Here is a 21,511-nt window from a genome sequence, read left to right as displayed (position 1 = left end):
TGGCTCCGTCTCTCATCTGTGGCTGGAGACCATGAGCCCCACGTCAGACGGGAAATGGGCCCTGCAGCAGCTGGAGGAGAATGCTCCACGGGTGGCACAGCTTGCTCCGAAAGGGCAGCTGCCAGGGGCTTGGAATCGGGCCCCTCGCGAGGGGCCGCAGGGGGTGACATGGGTAAAGGCAAACGGTGCTGTCTCCACTCATTGTGCAACTGGGGCCAGCACCCACCTCCTGCACAGAGAAACCCTACAGGCCATGAGAGCCTTAGACAGAGCGACCCCAGTCAAGGACAAATTGTTCCCTACGCTACACATTGCAGTGCGTCCTTCAGGCCAGTCTGATCTTCCCATGAGACAGAGGACGAATCTCCACCATTGACCCACCACGAGCTGCCCCCACCCCTTGATTCGCTCGCCACAGGAGTGGGGACAGGGTAATTCTAGGGGACTCCAGGCAGCAGAGGGAGGAGGCACAATGGGGCTGTTGCAGATCAGAGGCATCCTCATAGACTCATAGACATTAAGGTCAGAAGGGACCATTATGATCATCTAGTCTGACCTCCTGCACAACAGAGGCCACAGAATCTCACCCACCCACTCCGCGATAAACCTCTCACCTATGTCTGAGCTATTGAAGTCCTCAAATCATGGTTTAAAGACTTCAAGGTGCAGAGAATCCTCCAGCAAGTGACCTGCGCCCCACACTGCAGAGGAAGGCGAAAAACCCCCAGGGCCTCTTCCAATCTGCCCTGGAGGATAATTCCTTCCTGACTGTTAGGGGGTTTATTCCTTCACCCACTTACTTCCTTGGTCCTTTTCGCATGAACAGAGAGCAACAATACCCGAAGTCCAAAGGTGCAAACAATTCGATGTGTATTGGAGTGAACTTCCAGCAAGCATGATTCCAGTTTCCTTCCTTAGTGTCCCCCTTCCCAGCTCTGATACTACAGAGGCTTACCTGTGTCCCATTTCCCCCTTTAGCTAAACATGATTCAAATTCCCACCCCCATTCCCTGTTCCCATTTCCCCCTTTAGCAAAACATGATTCCAATTTCCCACCCCCATTCCCTGTTCCCATTCCCCCACACACACACACACACACACCACTTCCTGATTGACTGCGGACTATAAAGTAAAACTTGAGTTCTGCTTAGCTATACCACCATTATATATACCATATATATACCATATATACCATATACCAAAACTTGAGTTCTGCTTAGATATACCACCAATCATTTTCCTGAAATTTAACTAACCAATCCTAACATATTGTAACATGATTATGTAACCAATTATATCCCACCACCTTAATTAGTTTACACCCAGCAAAATTAATTATACAGCAGACAGGAACAATCACAGAACCAGACAGAGATTATACAGATAAACCATAGCAAAGTGGGAACTATAATGACAAAACAATACAGAAGTGAGGATTTCACATCCCAGCTATTGATAAGTGAGTTCTTGCCAGACAGGATGCTATCAAACTAAGTTTCCTTTTACATTTTCTAGGCACTTCCCTTTCTCTGGAGGCCATAGGCATTATCAGGACAGGATTGTACCCTAACAGCCCAGTAGCACCTTATTTCAATGTGACTAGTTTGGAATGTGAGGATGTGACCGGTCGCTTCCCAGCTTATGGCTGCCCCTGCTGCTTAGCCAAAGGCCTTAGCCTAAGAACAGGGCCTCAGACTGTCACAGTAAGAGAAGGACCTTACACCAGCAGACAGTGATTTTGATTCTTTCTTTTATACCTCTAGAACTTGCCAAATGATAAGAATACACCTAAATTCTTAGAGTATAGGCCTTTATAGACAGGCCTGAATATCTATATCCTAACACCGACCCCAAATATGGTGATCAGCTGAACCCTGAGCATGTGGGCAAGAGTCACCAGCCAGATACCCAGGAAAGAATTCCCTGTAGTAACTCAGATCCCACCCCATCTTCCGGGGAGATGCCAGAGCAGGGACACATGAGGGAGGCATAGCAGGCAGCGGGGGCTGGGCCTGGAGATAGGATTGCTGAGCAGGGAATGCAATGTATAAAAATATTGCTCGGGCATGCAGGAGTGAAATCAGGAAGGCCAAATCACACCTGGAGTTGCAGCTAGCAAGAGATGTTAAGAGTAACAAGAAGGGTTTCTACAGGTATGTTAGCAACAAGAAGAAGGTCAGGGAAAGTGTGGGACCCTTACTGGATGGGGGAGGCAACCTAGTGACAGAGGATGTGGAAAAGCTAATGTACTCAATGCTTTTTTTGCATCTGTCTTCACGAACAAGGTCAGCTCCCAGACTGCTGCACTGGGCAGCACAGCATGGGGAGGAGGTGACCAGCCCTCTGTGGAGAAAGAAGTGGTTCGGGACTATTTAGAAAAGCTGGACGGGCACAAGTGCATGGGGCCGGATGCGCTGCATCCGAGAGTGCTAAAGGAGTTGGTGGATGTGATTGCAGAGCCACTGGCCATTATCTTTGAAAACTCATGGTGATCAGGGGGAGGTCCCGGATGACTGGAAAAAGGCTAATGTAGTGCCCATCTTTAAAAAAGGGAAGAAGGAGGATCCTGGGAACTACAGGCCAGTCAGCCTCACCTCAGTCCCTGGAAAAATCATGGAGCAGGTCCTCAAGGAATCAATTGTGAAGCACTTAGAGGAGAGGAAAGTGATCAGGAACAGTCAGCATGGATTCACCAAGGGCAAGTCACGCCTGACTAATCTAATTGCCTTCTATGACGAGATAACTGGCTCTGTGGATGAGGGGAAAGCAGTGGATGTGTTGTTCCTTGACTTTAGCAAAGCTTTTGACACCGTCTCCCACAGTATTCTTGCCAGTAAGTTAAGGAAGTATGGGCTGGATGAATGGACGATAAGGTGGATAGAAAGTTGGCTAGATTGTTGGGCTCAACGGGTAGTGATCAATGGCTCCATGTCTAGTTGGCAGCTGGTATCAAGCGGAGTGCCGCAAAGGCTGGTCCTCGGGCCGGTTTTGTTCAATATCTTCATTAATGATGTGGAGGATGGTGTGGATTGTACCCTCAGCAAGTTTGCAGATGACACTAAACTGGGAGGAGAGGTAGATATGCTGGAGGGTAGGGATAGGATACAGAGGGACCTAGACAAATGAGAGGATTGGGCCAAAAGAAATCTGATCAACAAGGACAAATGCAGAATCCTGCACTGAGGACGGAAGAATCCCATGCACCGCTACAGACTAGGGACCGAATGGCTCGCCAGCAGTTCTGCAGAAAAGGACTTAGGGGTGACAGTGGACAAGAAGCTGGATATGAGTCAACAGTGTGCCCTTGTTGCCAAGAAGGCCAGTGGCATTTTGGGCTGAATAAGTAGGGGCATTGCCAGCAGATCGAGGGACGTGATCATTCCCCTCTATTCGACATTGGTGATGCCTCATCTGGAGTACTGTGTCCAGTTTTGGACCCCACACTACAAGAAGGATGTAAAAAAATTGGAAAGAGTCCAGCGGAGGGCAACAAAAATGATTAGGGGACTGGAACACATGACTTATGAGGGGAGGCTGAGGGAACTGGGATTGTTTAGTCTGCGGAAGAGAAGAATGAGGGGGGATTTGATAGCTGCTTTCAACTACCTGAAAGGGGTTTCCAAAGAGGGTGGATCTAGACTGTTCTCAGTGGTAGCTGATGACAGAACGAGGAGTAATGGTCTCTAAGGAAGGAGATTCCACCACCTACCTAGGTAACCCATTCCAGTGCTTCACCACCCTACTTGAAATTTAGGATTTGAATGGACATGGGCTGCAGAAGTTATCATATTACAGACACACAGACAGAGAAATGCAGCTGAGTTGAGTGCTAGGCCTCGCTTCACTCCAAAAGCCTCTTTACAGTATGGTGTTCAATTCTCCTTGCTTAGCTTGCAAGCTTGTATGGGCAGTGATTTCGCTTGCCACAGATTGTCTATTACACACGTACTGTCCTGTGTGAATTATAATATGAATTGTGTGGTTTTGTTGTGGGGGACTCATTTCACTCACCTGGTTGTAGTGATTTCTTTGATGGCAGCTTCTTTCCTCTTTAGGCGAGACACAGCCTACGATGGGCTTGTTTTGTGGAGGTGGCTGATCCCTCAGAGATTCATATGTTATTGTAAGGCCAGAAGGGATCACTGTGAACATTTAGTCTGACCTTCTGCACATTTGTAATGGTGAGAGAAATTAACCATTTGAACCATTTCCAAGGGTCGTGTGAGCTCTCCATCACTGGCCATTTTTAAATCAAGATTGGCTGTTTCTCTAACAGCTCTGCTCTAGGAAATCTCTGGCCTGTGCAGGAGGTCAGATTAGATGGTCACCATAGGCCCTTCTGCCTTGTAATCTATAAATCAAAGTAGAGTTGCTAAACTTCTATGTGTTGTAGCCAATACGGAAATGGAATTTAATTAGGATAAACCCTTTTTATTAATTCCAAGGAACATTGTCTTACTAATTTAAATGCAAGGTTCTTTTCAGGTCAACTTACACCTAGGACAGTATTTCTTAAATCAGGGTGACAAAAGATCACTTGATGTTCTTAACCAATCAACAGTTTATTTAATTCATCCAGAAACACAAAAGTATACAATCAACAGTTCGTCAACCAAGTATAGACACAACCAATGTTCTTAGGCATTTACTGAACACATAAATACAATCTTGCAAGCAATTGTCATAGACTAGGGTTGAGGCTCCGCAGTTATACCAAGGAACAATGCAAATCACCAAGATTTCTTATTCCATTCTTAAGATCATTAACCATCAATTCTTTAGTACTTCTAATATGTTTAATACACTACTAGTACCTCTCCAAGGAGTAAGGATGCACTTGTTTTAAAGGCACCTTGAAGAATGTGGTCCCTGCTATTTGAATGGTTTGGTATGAAAGGGGCAAGTTTAAAATATCAAAAGCAATTGCTTAAAGTTACAGTTTAAATCACTCTTATTCCAGTCTGCTTGGACTTATAAGGAGAGTATACATATGGTGTTAGTTAGTTAAAAACCAAAGTTTGGTGACTTGAAGTCTCACTAAAGGGTGTAGACTCTGTGAGCTAACGCAAACCTTCAGTTAAAGAACAGAGAGGGAAATATAATCTTTGAAACGGACGCTCATCACTTCTTCTTATCTTGTTAACCCTGGGATGGGGGATCCTTGACATACAGCTGGTTCACATGTCAGTTACACTCCTGGGTTCTGTACCTTATTTGTGGGTTCAGTCACTCCCACTTAGGCCTGTGACCCTGAATGAGGAGAATCATCCACACATGGAGGTTCAGCAAACACTGCGAATTCTTCTTGGTCCCATGAGCCTGGATAAGGGGAGAGGCTGGTTACTGGGTTCAGCAAGCTCTGAGGTCCCAAATGACTTCAGGTTTATGTACCCTGATTTCAGGGCTAGCTGGAAGGTGTCTGCCCTCTTGTTTCTATTGGATGCTTTCTAAATGACTCTCAACTTCCAATGCTCTTTCTTTGTTACTTCCATCAGTGTCCACTAGATGGTGATGGCATATAACAAATTTCTTCAATGCCCCTTTTAGTCATGGGCTTTTTGACTTGAATTGGGATCCCTCCTTTAAGCAATTTCTCTTAATATTCCAAAGTTATACCTTGGTTCAGTGCCTGTACCATGCAATACTCGATGATCCAAATGGCCCCATCTAGTCCTATGTAGTATTGTTATCTCTTCTCATGCCATACAATGCATTTAGTTCTCTAGTGCAACAATCATTAACAAAGAAAACAAACAAAATCCCTTCTAGTTTTCTAAATCTAGAGGACACAGTCCATATATTCTTGGATTATATCAACACTCTGCACATCTTTCAGGGCTTATCATAGGACACGAGACATTACATTGGAGGAACAAGACAGATTATTCACATAGAAAGATGAAGATCTGATTAATAAGGCAAACAACTGTCAAGTTTGGGGAGGGGGTAAGCAGTTTGGATTTCTTGGGGGAACGAGAAGTGTGCCCCATTTGATCGTCAGGTTTCACAAGTTATTTCTCGTCGGTTTAACTCCTTCCATACTCACTCCCGGTCCTTGGTTCATACCAAAGAAATGTCACAGGCTGACACTAGCTTCTCAAGAGGGCGCAGAGCCAGTGCACCTGTGATTCATCAGCTCACTCCAGTTGGGATTACAAGAAGGCACCTGAAGCCTCAAGGGAAGAGCAACTTGGTGAGTCAGGAAAGGGGAGGTGAGAGCTGCCTGGGAGTGAGAGTCCAGAGAGCTGCAGGGAAGAGCTGCCAGAGGCCAGAGGACTGGAGGAGGTGCCTGGGGGAAGGCTAATGCCAAGAGAGCAGCAAGAGGGGTTTGCTGGCTGACATCCCCAAGCCAGAGGTCCAGGGCCAGAGAATAGCAGAGAGAGGTACCTGCTGGCTCTAAGCCAGAGTGCTGGAGCCAAGGGCTGGAGGCCGGAGGGCAGCAGAGGGGTTAACCTACTGCCATCTCCATGCCAGAGAGCTGGAGCCCAGGGAACAGTGACAGGGCCAGGGGAATGAGGGATGCAGAGAGGCTGTGGGGGTCCTGCTGGGAACAGGAGTGTTGAACTCCAGCTGGTAGGGCATGGCAGAAGGCACCAGAGTGCAGGATGTATTGTGCCGTGGATGAAGTTTGGATTTTAAGGACTACCTGCACTGGGGTGATAAATGGACTATGTGTTCCGCTTGCCTTTTGGACTGTTGGCACAGTAATTTTGTAATAACCAGTCCAAGAAGGGGTCTGACTGCGGCAAGAGCTTCTAGAGGAATTCCTGAGCACTCTGAAAGGGGAAACAGAGGCAGGCGCACCTGGGTGTTCCCGGGTGGGAGGGCAGCCCAAAGACATGAGACAATAGGGCACAGGACAGGGGGCAATTATTCTTGTCTGTTGCCCGGTACGGGGTCTCTTTAGCTAGATGAAGAGAGTTGGAAGTCTTAACCACTAGTGAATAAGGGACTCTTTGGTGTGAATAACTAGCAACAGCTGGGAGGACCCTTATCAAGCATCAGAGTTTTCCTTTCCTGGGAATTGTATAGTTTAATTTTAGCTTAATTTGTGCTCCCCAGACAAGATGCCCCACCTACTGGGACAGGCCCTATTGACCCTCATTGCCTTTAGCTCAAAGAGGAAGCTAAGGGTTTGGAAGATACACCAGGATGATTGGCTGCCGTTACTTAGAAGGGCAGGGCGAGGACAAGAGCTGTGAACAATGTATTTTCAAGGCATATGACACCTACACTTCTTACATCAGCTTACCAAGAGAGCCAAATCGCGCCCTACCAGTGGCCTGTCCTAATCACCACTCCTCCAACGACTGTGTCATCTGCAAACTTTACCAGGGATGGTTTTATGTTTTCTTACAGGTCATTGATAAAAATGTTAAATAGTGGAGGGCCAACAGCCGATCCCTGCGGGACCCCACTGGGCTCACACAGGGACCGTGGCAGTTATGGGGCTGGCTCTGGCTCATGGGGGATGTGGTGGGGCCTATGGCCAGCTTTGGCTCACGTGGGGGGACGTGGCAGCACATGGGGCCAGATGTTCTAGTTCTAGGGAGATGGTGTATCCATGACAAGCAGCCGAGAGAGGAGGCTGAGCTGGGCAGGGTTAGCAGAAGTGCAGCTTTAGTTCTGTGGAAGAGGAGGGTCTGCTCTCCCCTGGGTGCACCCCTCAGCTGTACACCCTCACCCCAAACCCTCCTGCTATAGCCCGGCGGGGAGCCTGGCTGGTCTTTCTCGCCCTGGAAGGCTAGCATGGCCCTGGGCAGGAGACAGGAAGTGAGGCCTTGTCCCAGACAAAGCTCCAGCATGTCAGCTCTGCTCCCTGGGCAGCTGGGAGGTGTCAGCCGCGCCTGATCGAGCGCTTGGGCGGGGAGAGCGTCCTCCATCCCACCGGAGCCAGCACCTCTGGTGCCGAGCCGCTGGCAGGCCTGGGAAAGGCGCTGGGAGCAGGCTCACGGCTCACTGGGGTGCGTTAGTTCCTTCCCATCACTGCAGCATCCCCAGGGCGAGCGGGCCAGGCTGCCTGGTGCCCTGCAGCTGGAGCAGGAGCCCTGTCCTCGGCTGCAGGGCTTCACTTAGGGTCAGAGGCGTTTTCTCCAGCTGGGGGGGGTGTTTGCTACAGTGTAACGCCAATAGGGGGCACTCCGCCAAGGAGGGAGCTGGGCACTCATGGCACTCAGGCGGCAGGGCTGCCTCGTACGTGGGGCCATGGCTGCATGGGGCAGGCACGGGCAGCGTCCAACTCACATGGAGCGGGGTACCCTCGGGGGGAGGGATGGCTCAGGGGTTTGAGCATTGGCCTTCTAAACCCAGGGTTGTGAGTTCAATCCTTGAGGGGGCCATTTAGGGATCTGGGGCAAAAATTGGGGATGGGTCCTGCTTTAAGCAGGGAGCTGGACTAGGTGACCTCTTGAGGTCCCTTCCTACCCTGATACTCTGTGATTCTATGAAACCAATGGGAAAGTCACAGAAGCCAGCACTTGAGATGCCTATAACAACCCCCAGCCCCGACAGACAGGGCTCAGCCATGAGGACACCCGGAGGAAGAACCGCACAGCCCTGTCCTGGGAGACGGCAGCAGGCAGCAGACACCATGCTCAGGCCGTGTCTGGTACACAGCCACCCAGCTCAGAAACCCTGAGAAACCTGACCCGCAGCATGCGCCCCCCCACCCCCAGCCCCACCCCATCCCAATAGGCCCTGCCCCTGCCCACCCCCATAGCACACAACACTGAGAAGCACGGTAGAGTGCCATCTGGGGGGCCTGTTTTGAATCAAGAGCTCGCCAGGCTCATCCCACCCCAGACACCCCCTCACCAGATCCCCCCAAATATCCAAGCTGCGCACGGTGCTGCAGCCTGAGGAGAAAAAGGAGAAGTGCCTAGAAAAGAGACAAACCCAGCCAGGCCTCTTCCAGCTGGCAGTGTCCCTGTGGGGGCAGAGAAAGGCAGGGAGGGGGGCGGCGCACTGAGCTCCTGGCCCCACTACACCAGCGCGTAGTCGAACTGGCCCCGCTCCAGCCCCTCCTTGTGGTCAGTCCAGGAAGAGGCGGGCATGCGGCTGTAGGGGTCCAGCAGGATGCGAAAGCAGCGCACCATAAGCATCACCAAGAAGACCAGGAGGAAGATGACGAAGGCAAAGACCGTCTTCTGCTCGGCGTCCATGCCCAGGCCGGTGGCGGGGGGCTCCACCAGGGAGGGGGACAGCAGTTCATAATCCAGCGTTGACGCATCATTCATTGCAGTGCCGTAGCACGCCCGCCAGGCGGGGAGCTGGGCCAGGGCGCGGGCTGGTCACACGGCAGCCATCCTCCTGGCCCCAAGCACCACGGCAGCCACCTGGGGATGGAACCAGCTCTGGATTGCAGCTGTGCCAGCGGTCAGAGGGCAATCACCTGCCCGGGGCTAGTCCGTGGCTGGGGGCCCAGCTGCTAAATGGGGCCGCACGACTCCAGCCGAGCGTTCCTGAAAGGGAAAGAGAAGGGCATGAGGCTGTTTGTAGGGAGCCCGCACACCGACACACTCAACAGGTTCTGCTAAAGCCCAAGGCTGTCCCTGCCCCGCTGCTCCTGACCCTCCGCCCCAGCTGCTGCCCCACCCCTGGGGAACGGTCCCGCAGACTGAGCTGCTTGCATTATTTTGTGAGTAACATGCCTCTGCAGTGCGGGCGGCGCTGCGTCCCTTGGGAGCCCATGCAGGGACTGGGCCCTGCCCCGCCTGCCCCAGCAATGGGGTTGCAGACCCTGTGTGCTCCCCTCGGGCACATGGAGTTGGGTCTCAGCGTAACGGGGGACCCATCCTTCTCCAGGGAGTGGGGCGTGATAAATAGCAGAGCTGGCTGACGAGCGTCGCGGGGAGGGTTTGGCTGGAATCGGGATTCTGCTGAAAACAAGAGACTTGGGCTGTGAGCGAACTACTTTGTTTCCCAACACTGTCTGAACCTCTCCACCCCACTGCCATTCGCGCAGAGACCGTGGCTTCAGAGGCCATGCAGAGGGGTAGAGTCTGATGTCCATCACACCAGGGGAACCGGATTGACTCCGGATTTACACTGGTGTAACTGTCTGAACCCCTCCACCCCGCTGCCATTCGCGCAGAGACGGTGGCTTCAGAGGCCATGCAGAGGGGTAGAGTCTGACTTCCATCATACCAGGGGAACCAGATTTGTGGCAGTTCAATGATGAGACAGAACACAGCTTTATGCAAGCAAGCAGGCTGGTCAGCTGAGATGGGCTGTTCTGCCCCCCGCCTTCCACCTTCTCCTTTTATTATATTTCTCCCCCCTAAGCATTACACACTGCTACCGCAAAAAGATACACACAAAGGAATGTATGACGTTGATTAATATACTTATTTACCATCCTTTATCTACTACAATCCTGGTTCTCAGGCCTTGAGCCCAGGCTAAGAAAGCTTCCCACAGTCGCTGTCCCAACAATCAAGTTCTCATGGTTCATATCTAGCCCTTGTCCTTGGATAGAGCAATGTGTGCATTGCTTCTACAAAACAGTCAGGGTGTGCCCTGCCTGCTTCCAGGTGGAATAGCTAAACATGAACCCTTCATCCCCCCGTTTTTTATTTAATGACATTTGGCCATCTCATGGTAGCCGTCAATTTGTTTTGTCATGCTGTTTAACTCCCAGACAGACAAGGACATAACTTGGGGAGCTTTCCAGGGCGAAATTTTACAAAGTCTTAACAAGGAAGGAATACATTGTACACAGCAGCAGCAAAAAATAAGCCCAATGATTACAAACACAGCATAACCAAAAAGCTGTCGCAGCCATTCTAGAGAGGGCAGCCAACCTGTAAGCCAATTCCAAAAACCCTCAAACCCCAGATCTTGGCGTATGTGTGTTGTAAGACTGGCCAATTAAGCCAGTCTAGTTTCTATGGAGCGACTATTATCAGTTAAATTAAAGCAACACATGTGCTGAAACGTGGAGCAGCCTAGATGGTGTTTCAGGAGCAGAAAATCAATGGCTGCTCTGTTATCCAAAATTGCATCCCTTAATTCGTGTTGTTCTGTGTTAAGTAAGGCAATAGCCTGGGATGTTGTATTAATTGCTTTTGCTGCAAAGCATGCCAGGTTATTTAAAGTTCTGGCGGAATACATAGCAAGCGCGGGGACCCCAACAATAGAGGCCGCTAAGGCAGTATACTCAGCACGACTAAAAAGCTCAACATCTGCAACATCTGAAAGGGGTACACTTCTTTTACTACGTTTTTGACCAGCAAAAGGCAATATAAGTGTCATTCTACTAAGACAGCAAAGGGTGCCATCACTTAAATTTGCAGGAATATAATTAAAGGTGCGTGAACCGCAAGTAAAAAACCATCCTGATGGTAGGATGATATGGCCATAATTGTATGAAACATTAACAGCATGGGAACAATTTAAAAGGGGTTGAGAAATTTTTCGACACCCCAAGGGCACCTTTGTACTAGTGCAGTTAACTACACGCGCACAGGTGACATTGTCAGCCCCGGCCGGGTACGGTGTGTGGAGGGATATAGCCGTGCGAGGCAGAGTATAGTTGGCCGGGCCCCAATTAGCCATGCTAGAGTACTGGGAGGAAAGATTCGCATAAGCAGAGAACAGTGTCTTATTCTCCATCTCCTCAGGGTGATGACATACTGGAATAAGGCATGTACCTAACAAATCTCCGGCTGCTACAGAATTAGATAGACAAAAGTGGGTAACATTTGCTATTGAAGCCAATCTTTCCCATATGTTATATGTCATTCGGGCTCGTAACGGGGGAAGCGCTTCCGAGCCAACCCCTACAGGAAATAGCAGGCACAAAAGGCACACAATCATCACAGAATTAGCAGTGATTTGGGCGAGAATCGCCACAAACAAAGTCTCAGGAGTCTCTGGCTGTTGATCTGCTGCCAGTCTTCGTTGGGCCGCGGCGACCAATGCTTTTACTGCTCCCCATGTCACGGGCCGGTTTGTGACACTACGCCTCCTCCGTTTCCGTCCCGTCGTTGTCGACCCGGGGGGCAACGCGGTCTCCTCCAAAGTCAGCTGAAACTCTGGCATGGGATTCGACAGCCCCTGGTGCCATGCCATGTTGTTTAAGTGCCGGTCGCACACACCGGGCCGGAACCCACAACGGTCCTGCAGGGAGAGACACAGCAGCATATCCCCGACCCCAAGTGATTAGAGGTACTGGGCCCAGCCACCGTGGATCGGGCAGCTGACGGTAAAAGACACGCGGTCTTTCCAGTACCTCAGATTTGTGAAAATGCCGATCCGCAGGGGTCTGCTGATCTGCATTCAGTGTTAAATTATTTAAAGTAAACAAGAGGATATGCATTTGTTGTAGAATGTCTCCTAAGGTTCGGAGACGCAGCTCCCCTTGTTTTAATTGTTTATCTAGCAAGGTTTTGAGCGTGCGATTTGCACGTTCAACAATGGCTTGGCCGTGGAATTATAAGGGATTCCGTGTTTAAGACGGACGTCCCAGCGGGCACAAAAGGTGGAGAGGGCTGCAGAGCAGTAGGCTGGGGCATTATCTGTTTTAATTTGGCAGGGGCGACCCATAACAGAAAAGCAGGCCAGCAAATGGTAAATAACTTTGTTAGTGGCTTCCCCACATTGTGGGGTTGCCCAAAGGAAGCCCGAATAAGTATCAACGGAAACATGTAAAAACGAATAGGGGCGGAATTGTGGCACATGAGTAACATCCATTTGCCACAGCTGATCTGCTGCGGTACCTCGGGGGTTAACGGCATAAGAAAAGGTAGGAGCAGCAGCAGCACAGTGGGGGCAGGAACGAACAATGGAACGTGCATGATCAGCAGGAATGTGAAACTGCCGGGCCAAAACAGAGGCAGACTGATGAAAAAAGGCATGGCTTTCAATGGGGTCAGAAAAAAGGGAATTTACCTGACCACGCAACGCGCGATCGGCGCGTGCATTGCCCTCAGTGAGTGGCCCAGGCAGAGGGGTATGACTGCGAATATGAGCAACAAAGTAAGGGAAATGACGAGTGGCAATAAGATGCTGCAAAGACAAAAACAGGCGAAGGAGGTCTGCATCAACCTGAGGGGTAATGAGGGCAAGGGGTAAATGATCAATTACCTGATAAACATAATGGGTATCCACAATTAAATTAAAGGGACAATCAGCAAAAAGTTGAAAGGCCAAAATAACAGCAGCCAATTCTGAACGCTGTGCAGAACGCTGAGGCAGTGTAAAACGAGAATGCCAACGAGGGGGGTCACCCAACTGATAAGTGACTACACCTCGGTGGGGAGAGCCATCAGTAAAAAGAGTGACAGCGGAAACAATGGGTTGAGAGCGGCTAAGACGATGAACAACTAGGGGCACCTTTTGGGTAATGACCAACCGAGGATCTTTTGGAGGATTGTAAGAAATCTCTCCCACATAATCACAAAGAGCAACCTGCCAGGCCAAGGAGGTGTGGCACAAAGAGTCAAATTCAGTACGGGACAAGGGGAGCACAATGGCAACTAAATCAGTGCCAGTGAGTTGCACTGCACGGTGGCGGGCTTTACGAACAAGATCAGATAGGGCATCTAAATATGGATAAATATTTCGAGGAGGGGTGGATGAAAGGTATAGCCATTCTATAATAGAGACGGCTGTGTCTGTACGGGGTACAAACAGAGCCGCAGTTGGCGTATGAGGGGTGGCAAGAAGAACCAATCGTAAGGGACGGACCTCTGGGAGTCTGTCCACAAACTGCTGACTCAATGCTGCATTGATTTGTCGAATGCAGGCAGTATGCTCCTCAGTGATGGCAATAACCGCACCCGGTGCCCGGGCTCCACGCAGGGGCTCAAACAACGGCTGCAGCATTGAAGTGGGGAGACGAAAGTAGGGCCGAATCCAATTTAAATGGCCCAAAATCTGTTGTAATTTAACAAGGGTTAGGGGTTGAGGTAGAATTAATTCCGGACGAACCGGAGCAGCATAGGTTTGTAAAACCTTATATCCGAGGTAGTGGTAGGGATAAGAGCGTTGGATTTTTTCTGGTGCCACTAACAGGCCATTTTGGCCGAGAATCTGAGATAAAGATTCAAGCTGTTGTGCCGTGACCCAGGGACCACTAAGCAAAATGTCATCCATGTAATGGTAGACCTTTAGCGAAGGGTACCGGGCACGGAAAGGGGCAAGGGCCCGATCCACAAAAAGCTGACACAAGGTTGGACTATTTTGCATTCCCTGGGGCAAGACCTTCCACTGATACCTTTGAGAGGGTTGCTGATTATTATATTGTGGCACCGTAAATGCAAATTTTTCGCAATCTTGTGGGCAAAGGGGGATGGTGAAAAAACAATCTTTTAAATCTAACACACAAAGTTGATCGGTTTGAGGAATTAAATTTGGATTTGGTAAGCCAAATTGCAAGGGGCCCATAGGTTGGATGCGTTTATTTATTTCCCTTAAATCATGTAACAGCCGCCAAGCACCCGATTTTTTCTTAATAACGAACACCAGGGTGTTCCAGGGACTGGTGGAGCTCTCCAATCGCTGTGCTTGCAAATGCTGCCGCACAAGCGAATGAAGTGCTTTTAGCTTTTCTAGAGGGAGGGGCCACTGGTCAATCCATACGGGCTCTAAGGATTGCCATACCAAGGGTAATGCGGAGGGCACGGTGGGGGAGGGAGGGTTTTGGGCCATCAGATGTTAATATCGAGGGTGGTGTCTAACTTTGTAAGTAAATCATGGCCCCAAATATTGAGGTGGACAGGGAGCACAAAAGGGCGGATAGTAGCAAGGGTACGGCCTCCCGGTTTAGAGACTGTGACCCAAGACAAACTGTGGCGCCCGGGTTTACTACCCCCGATCCTCCACAATTCTTTAGAAGGAACCGTAGGTCAACTAACTGGCCACTCCAGATCACGAATCACCGTAACGTCAGCTCCAGTGTCCACCAGCCCAGTAAAAGGAACATCATTTAAGAGAAGTGTTAACTGAGGTTTCGAGGGGCGGACTGACATTGTCAGAGCAACAAGTGGAGAAGACGCGCTGTGAGACGGCGAGTGAGACAACGTCGATCCAAAGCCGCCTCCGCCCCGAGTTTGATCCTCTGCGGCTGGCACCTGATAGGGGACTAAAATCAATTGTGCAATTGACCGTCCACGCGGGAGCGACTGTGGAAGATGAGTCCACACCTGAACCTTAATAATGCCAGTGTAATCAGCATCAATGACCCCTGGAATGACAAAAAAGCCCTGTTTCCCAGCATGTGAGCGAGGGAGAACAAGACCCACAAAGCCGGCAGGGAGAGGTCCCGTCACCTGTGTAGGTATGGCACAGACCTCCCCTGGCAGCCGAAAGTCAGTGTCCTCCTGCATGATCAAATCAAGCCCTGCACTTCCAGCAGTCGCCGCCCTCATAGAGTCTACGGATTTTAAGGCAGAGGAGCGGTTGTCTGAGTGGGAAACACCCCCGTTTGGCCCTGGGTTCGGGGGGACCCGTCGCGCGGTTTCCCGACCCGTTACGACACTGATTAGCCCAGTGATAACCTTTCCCACACTTGGGGCACTTCTTTGAGGATTGGGCTGGTGCCTTAGATGAGCGGCACTCCCGCTGAAAATGACCCTCCTTACCACAGCGGTAACAATGCTTCCCCTCCTTCCCGGTTTTTCTCAGGGCGGCAGCCAGAACTCCAGCCTTGTGGGCTTGTGTGCCAATGTTCTGGCACGCCCGCAGCATGTCTGAGAGCTCTAAAATACCAGAGGCTTGCGCTGCCTGGAGAGCACGGCGGCAATCCTCGTTTGCATTTTCAACTGCCAATTTTAACAGGAGCTCGTGAGCTGCCTCAGTGTTATCCACCTGTCGGAGGATAGCCTCATGCAATCTGTTGGTAAAATCCAAAAAGGACTCTGAGGCACCCTGACGGATACTGACAAAGCTTTTGGTAGGCTTGCCTGAATCCGGGACCTTCTTGAAAGCATGCTGGGCACAGGTGGAAATAATGGGGAAGACGGTCTGAGGGAGTTGAGACTGCATCTCAATAGTAGCAAACGGGTCCTCCCCTGCCAAATGCTCATAAATGATACCGTGCTCTCTATGTACCTGAGCTTGGCGTTCTGCCATCTGCCGATACTCACTAATCCAAATAACATACTGACTGGGTGATAACATCATGCGCAGCAGCGTTTTCCAATCCTCAGGGATTAGGGAGTACCCAGTACCTATCCCTTCAATGAGACCACGCACAAAGGTGCTAGTCAGGCCAAACTCACGAATTGCTTTCTTTACCACCACCGAGTATGGCAAAGTGGTCCACCGAGTATGGCAAAGTGGTCCAGGTGCCCACCGGGGTTGCCCTGGTCATCATTCTGCCAGGTCACCGGGCAAACTGAGACCAGATCAGCCAGCTCCTCCGCTGTAAGATCTGATCGAGCTTTCGCTGCGTGAACCATTTGTTGCACCAGCGAAAGCTTCTGAGCAGATACAGATGACCCTCCGGGGGGCCCCAGAGCATGGGGCCCCACGGACAGAGGGTGATCACACACTGGCTCCGGTGGGGAAGGCAAGGGAGGCGGTGGTAATGAAGACACTGGGGGCAAAGCAGGGAGAGGGGGGGCTGTGGGTACGGGAGAGGGTCTTTCCGAAGCGACACGCTGGGTTGCATCGGTAGAAGGGGGGAGAGCTGCAACGGGGATGGCTACAGGAGCCGACGGGCGTGGCGAGATCACCAGCCTCGTGAAAGAGGGCCTATCCGAGGTGACACGCAGTATCGCGTCGCGACAGAGGTGCCAGGCATGTAAAGCCTGCACGGGTGCCCGAGGCTCTTTGTGCAATGTCTGGCCCAATTGCTCCCAGTCCGCTAGCTTAAGGCTTCCGGCTTCAGGGTACCACGGGCACTGGGCACGCACCTCCTGTAGCAGGAGAGTAAGTGCTCGAGCGGGACAGTCATGCTGAGCCTTACGCAGCAAATACTGCAGCTCATTGCGGTGTTGCACTTGCAAAGCAGAGAGGGAGCTTCCCATACTTACCACAATGAAAAATACTCACCGGGATCCACGAAGCGGATGAGTGACGCGTCTGAAACCCTTGCCGGGCGAGGTGAGTGCTGAGGGCCCCACGTTGGGCGCCAGTTGTGGCGGTTCAATGATGAGACAGAACACAGCTTTATGCAAGCAAGCAGGCTGGTCAGCTGAGATGGGCTGTTCTGCCCCCCGCCTTCCACCTTCTCCTTTTATTATATTTCTCCCCCCTAAGCATTACACACTGCTACCGCAAAAAGATACACACAAAGGAATGTATGACATTGATTAATATACTTATTTACCATCCTTTATCTACTACAATCCTGGTTCTCAGGCCTTGAGCCCAGGCTAAGAAAGCTTCCCACAGTCGCTGTCCCAACAATCAAGTTCTCATGGTTCATATCTAGCCCTTGTCCTTGGATAGAGCAATGTGTGCATTGCTTCTACAAAACAGTCAGGGTGAGCCCCGCCTGCTTCCAGGTGGAAAAGCTAAACATGAACCCTTCACAGATTGACTCCGGATTTACACTGGTGTAACTGACAGGTTTCAGAGTAGCAGCCGTGTTATTCACAAACAGAAAAGGAGGACTTGTGGTACCTTAGAGACTAACAAATTTATTTGAGCATAAGCTTTCGTGAGCTACAGCTCACTGCATCGGATGCCTTGACTCTGGATTTACACTGGTGTAACTCAGAGCAGAGTCTGACCCGCAGCTTGCTGCTGTGAACGTTCCCCGTTGCTGAGCAGCAGAGATCAGAAAGGACAACATCAGCCCAAGGCCACCACACTGCCCCAACTGCCCCCCACTGGTAGAGACAATGACCCATGGTGCCAGCCACTCCAGCCAGCTGGATGGGGCGGGGCAGACTGCTCAGAGACACAGGGGTCTAAGTCCCTGCAATGAGTCAATGCAGGAGCTCAGGGGTGAATCACAGTGGGGATGGTTTCTGTCATGATGGTGTGAGCCTTGATATACTGGGTGTTTCACTTCAAGTCCCAGCTCCTGGAGCCCTGAGATCAGGGGTGAATCTCAGCTGCCGCTCCTTGAAAGTGCATTTCCAACCCTCACGCTTGCCAAGGGAAGCTTGAAAATATGGTCCCTCAGCGTGACTTAAAGGCTGAAAAAGCGAACGGCATAGAGCCCCCGCCATGCATCCTTGTAGCTCCTGATTTCCATGGCGGTGGGAGCCTGCCTCCTGCCTGCTGACCCCTTGGAGCGGACGGTGCTGAGCGTGGCAGGCCGCATGCAGCTCCTGACACCAGGTGTCTGCGTGCCCGCCTCGCTGCAGGCTCAGGCCATGCTGGGAGATGCTGTAAACCTGGAACAGCTGCCATGAAGCATGCCTTCCACCGTGTCCACAGGGCTGCCAGCCCATGGCATGGATGGGCAGCATCGGGAGGGTTACATTAGCACTGCCCCATGTTGTGCCCGCCCTGTGCAGAGGCCACTTTAGGGCTCTCAGTTCAGCGCTGCCTTCCCTCCCTTCATTTCCAGAAACCGAGCAAAGTCCCCCCAGCACAGGCCATCTGATGGGGCTTTGGCAGCTTATTTCCGTGGGTGGCGGCACAGAGCTGATCACTCGAACACGACCCACGATGACTGACAAGAGCAGAGGCCTCTCTGGGGTGGGTTTTACCGAAACCTGTAAGGAAATTTCCCCTCCTCCATCCCCCACACTTGGGATTGCTCTGAGATCTACCTAAGGGCACAGGTCGATGCTCAAGACTCCTTAGCAGTGAGATTTGTAGCTGAAGAAGCAAAACACTCAGCCCCTCCTGCCGGGCTCTTGGGCCATTTTGCCTGCAGGTGGATCTTAACTGAGCTCCGAGAGGCCACTGCCCAGCCTGGCACTGCTGGGATTACAGTGGAAAGCTCTTCTGCCCCAAAAGCAGAAGCTGCACTTCTCCTACGAACTGCATGCTCCTTGCATGCTCCCCACAGGACCCTAGGGCAGCAGCCCTGCTCTCTACAGCGCTAACTTCTGGAACAGCTGCCTTTGCAATCAGCCTCTGCGCGCGGCAGTGCACCAAGGCACCAGCCCTGCCAAACCCCACGGCACCGGGAGGGAGCTCCCAAGCACTCCTGTGGAGCGCACCCTGCCTGCTGGAGCCCGGAGACAGAGAGGTGCATGTGCAGCAGCCGGGCAACGTGCCCCTGCTCCCAGCCAAACCAAGGAGAGACTAACTGCACAGGCCAGCTCACGCTAGAGAAACCCTGCAGAGCCAGGCCTCTCGCACGCACCTGTGCTTCCCAGTGGGGCAGGGCCACGGGCAGCACGTGGGGGTGTGTGCGTATAATTCCCTAGGTATGTGCTTATTGGGCTGGGGGGGGGGCGGGTCGTCGCATCTCTTGGTCTCCCTGTGCCTCTGTCTCTCTGGGTCTCCCTCTGGCCGAGCCAGGCATTGCATGGCCACAGGTGATGGAGAAGCTCGCCCCCATGTGGCTGTGCAGGGGCTGCTCACAGCAGCCCCCTGGTCCCCACACGGTCTGGGGAGCTGTGCCCTCCTGCTGGGTTCAGAGGAGGAGGAGGGGCCATGGCTGCATCCCCTCCACACCAGCCTATGGCCTGGGGCTGGTGCCAGGAGAGCGGCGTGGACCCTGTGCCACCCAACAGCTGGGGTAAGTTGTGCAACCCCACTGCACAGGGAGGCACTAGGGCTAGGCCAGTTCAACCTGCCCCTCCCCACAACACCCTCCCCCCCACCCCCTCCGCTCAAGGCTGGTGGCTGAAGGCCACGCTCCGATCGTCTGGGTCTGGGCATTTGTGCTCCGTCCCAGTGTGGCTCTAAACAAGCTGCAGAACCCAGCTCCCTCTGGCTGCTCTGTGCAAAATGCTAGAGAAGCTGGGGGTCACTCTGGTCCAGTGAACTGGGGAGGCCCCAGCAACAGCCACCCCCTCCCCAGCTGCGGAGCTTCGGGGGCAAGGTCCCTTGGCTACCCTGGGTCAGGAAATGTCTAATAACAAATCCACAGAAAGCAGCAGCATCGAGGGGGAGGGGGAGAAGGTGGCTTGCTGGAGAACCCCCCAGCTGTCATCCCACCTCCAGCGTGGAGCAGGGCAGCACACAGCACTGAGGGAAGCACAGCAAGCCAGGCCGGGCTGCAGGGCTCCGGAAGGCGCTGGGAGGAGCCGCTCACCCCTGGGGCAGGGGGCTGCCAGGGTTTGGATCAGACCCTTTGCTCCGTCAGCAGAAGGGAAGGTTTTCTCCTCAAGACACCCTTGCCCCATGCCCCTCAAAGTACCAGATTTACTGTGTAACTGTCCCCATAGGGCCTGGGCCGCCTGACACAGGGGTTGAGGTGCTTCCAGGCACAGAGAGGCACCTAGTGGGACTGTCATAAGCACCCAAGCAGGTTAGGGCCTTGGCAGTCTTTGAAGCCAATGGGAGGTAGGCGCCTATCTGTGCTCAGCCGCCCTGCACTACTGGACAGGCTCTGCCAGAGGCCATGGAGCAGAATCACTCCACGCTCTGTGCTGCAGCCAGACTGCCGGCCAGTCTCCTGCCTGGGCTGCCTCCCCTGCCGGCCCACCGGTCATGGGGCACTTGGCAGCCCCGGAACCAGGTCTGAGCAAGTCTAGGGATTAGAGTGTCGCATCTTAGCCCAGGGTTAGTGCTGCAGGGGCTGAGGTGCACAGTCCTTTGAATCACCAGGGGAGCTTCCAGTCCCATCTGCTGCCGAGATCAGCCAGGTTCAGCCCAGAGCGGCTAAGCCAGGCACTGACAGGCGCATGCCCCGTGGGTACTGTGCCATGCATGGCCGCTTCCCCATTCCCAGCTCCACTTCCAAAACTTGGACCCAAGCCTGGAATCCGTTAGTTGGCAAGAGGCTAAGACACTGGCCTCCAATGCACACCACCATGGCTGGCGGGGAGGGGGCCGTCGCAAAGAGCCGAGCAGCCTCACAGGAGAGCCCTTGGCCAGGGACCCTGCTCCCACTGCCAGATCTAGTGATGGGAGACGCCGGGTTGGAGTTACTGCTGGAAGGCAGCCCCCAGGCTTGCACTGGGGCTTAGGCCCCTTAGCGACAGAAATTATGGCTCTGGATTTATGCAGAAGGCACCTGGATGCCCCAGCGAGAAGCCCTGGCAGATACCCAGCCGCACTGCGTGGGAAGGACATGCCGGCCTGCTGGCAGCCCCGGGCTGGGAGTCACCCTTGGGGGTCCATCCCAGGGGGTCCTGCACCATGGTGTCTCTGCTGAAGGGAGCAGCTGCCGCTGGAATTCACATGGGCCGGGCGTGTTCACACAAGGGGCTGTAATCACTGAAGCTCCCCGCAGTCAGTTGCTGCCCGGCCCATGTGTGGCACTCAGGCAGTGCAGGACTGAAGCCAGGTGAGAAGACAGAGCCAGCGTTAGCTGGCCAGAAGCAGGCTGAACCTGGCTCTGAGTTCGAGGCGTTACTCTGCCCTCGGCAGCCTCCACCACAGGGTTCAGTCCCCTGCTTCTTCAGCACCCTGGAGGCAACACAATGGACCCCAAAGGGGGAGGGAGTCGCCCAGCAAAGAAGCAACCTAATTACCTCCTAATGTAGGG

The 21,511-nt window shown here is 52.5% G+C and overlaps 1 protein-coding gene across 13 annotated transcripts in view; it reads right to left on the bottom strand.

The window, feature by feature from the left end:
• Window positions 1-8,727: 8,727 nt before the first annotated feature.
• CTXN1 (cortexin 1) overlaps window positions 8,728-21,511 on the bottom strand; it is an 83,614-nt gene continuing 70,830 nt past the window's right edge. For 4 of the 13 annotated variants that reach the window (XR_014709590.1, XR_014709591.1, XR_014709596.1 and 1 more), the window contains exon 2: window positions 10,194-12,120. Coding sequence is in view for 4 of the 13 variants with exons in the window: in XM_084614313.1 (XP_084470439.1) it covers window positions 8,982-9,236 (255 nt within the window). In the remaining 9 variants the exon portion in view is untranslated. Of the gene's footprint in view, window positions 9,462-10,146; window positions 19,219-21,511 lie in introns of those variants that run through there. The other 9 variants (XM_084614314.1, XM_084614315.1, XM_084614316.1 and 6 more) reach the window with 6 other exon arrangements.

The sequence above is a fragment of the Lepidochelys olivacea genome (genome assembly GCF_965140295.1).
Source record: "Lepidochelys olivacea isolate rLepOli2 genome assembly, chromosome: 25".
NCBI lineage: Eukaryota > Metazoa > Chordata > Testudines > Cheloniidae > Lepidochelys > Lepidochelys olivacea.
Note: the sequence above shows the minus strand (reverse complement) of the source record. Positions and strands in the feature narration are given on the sequence as shown.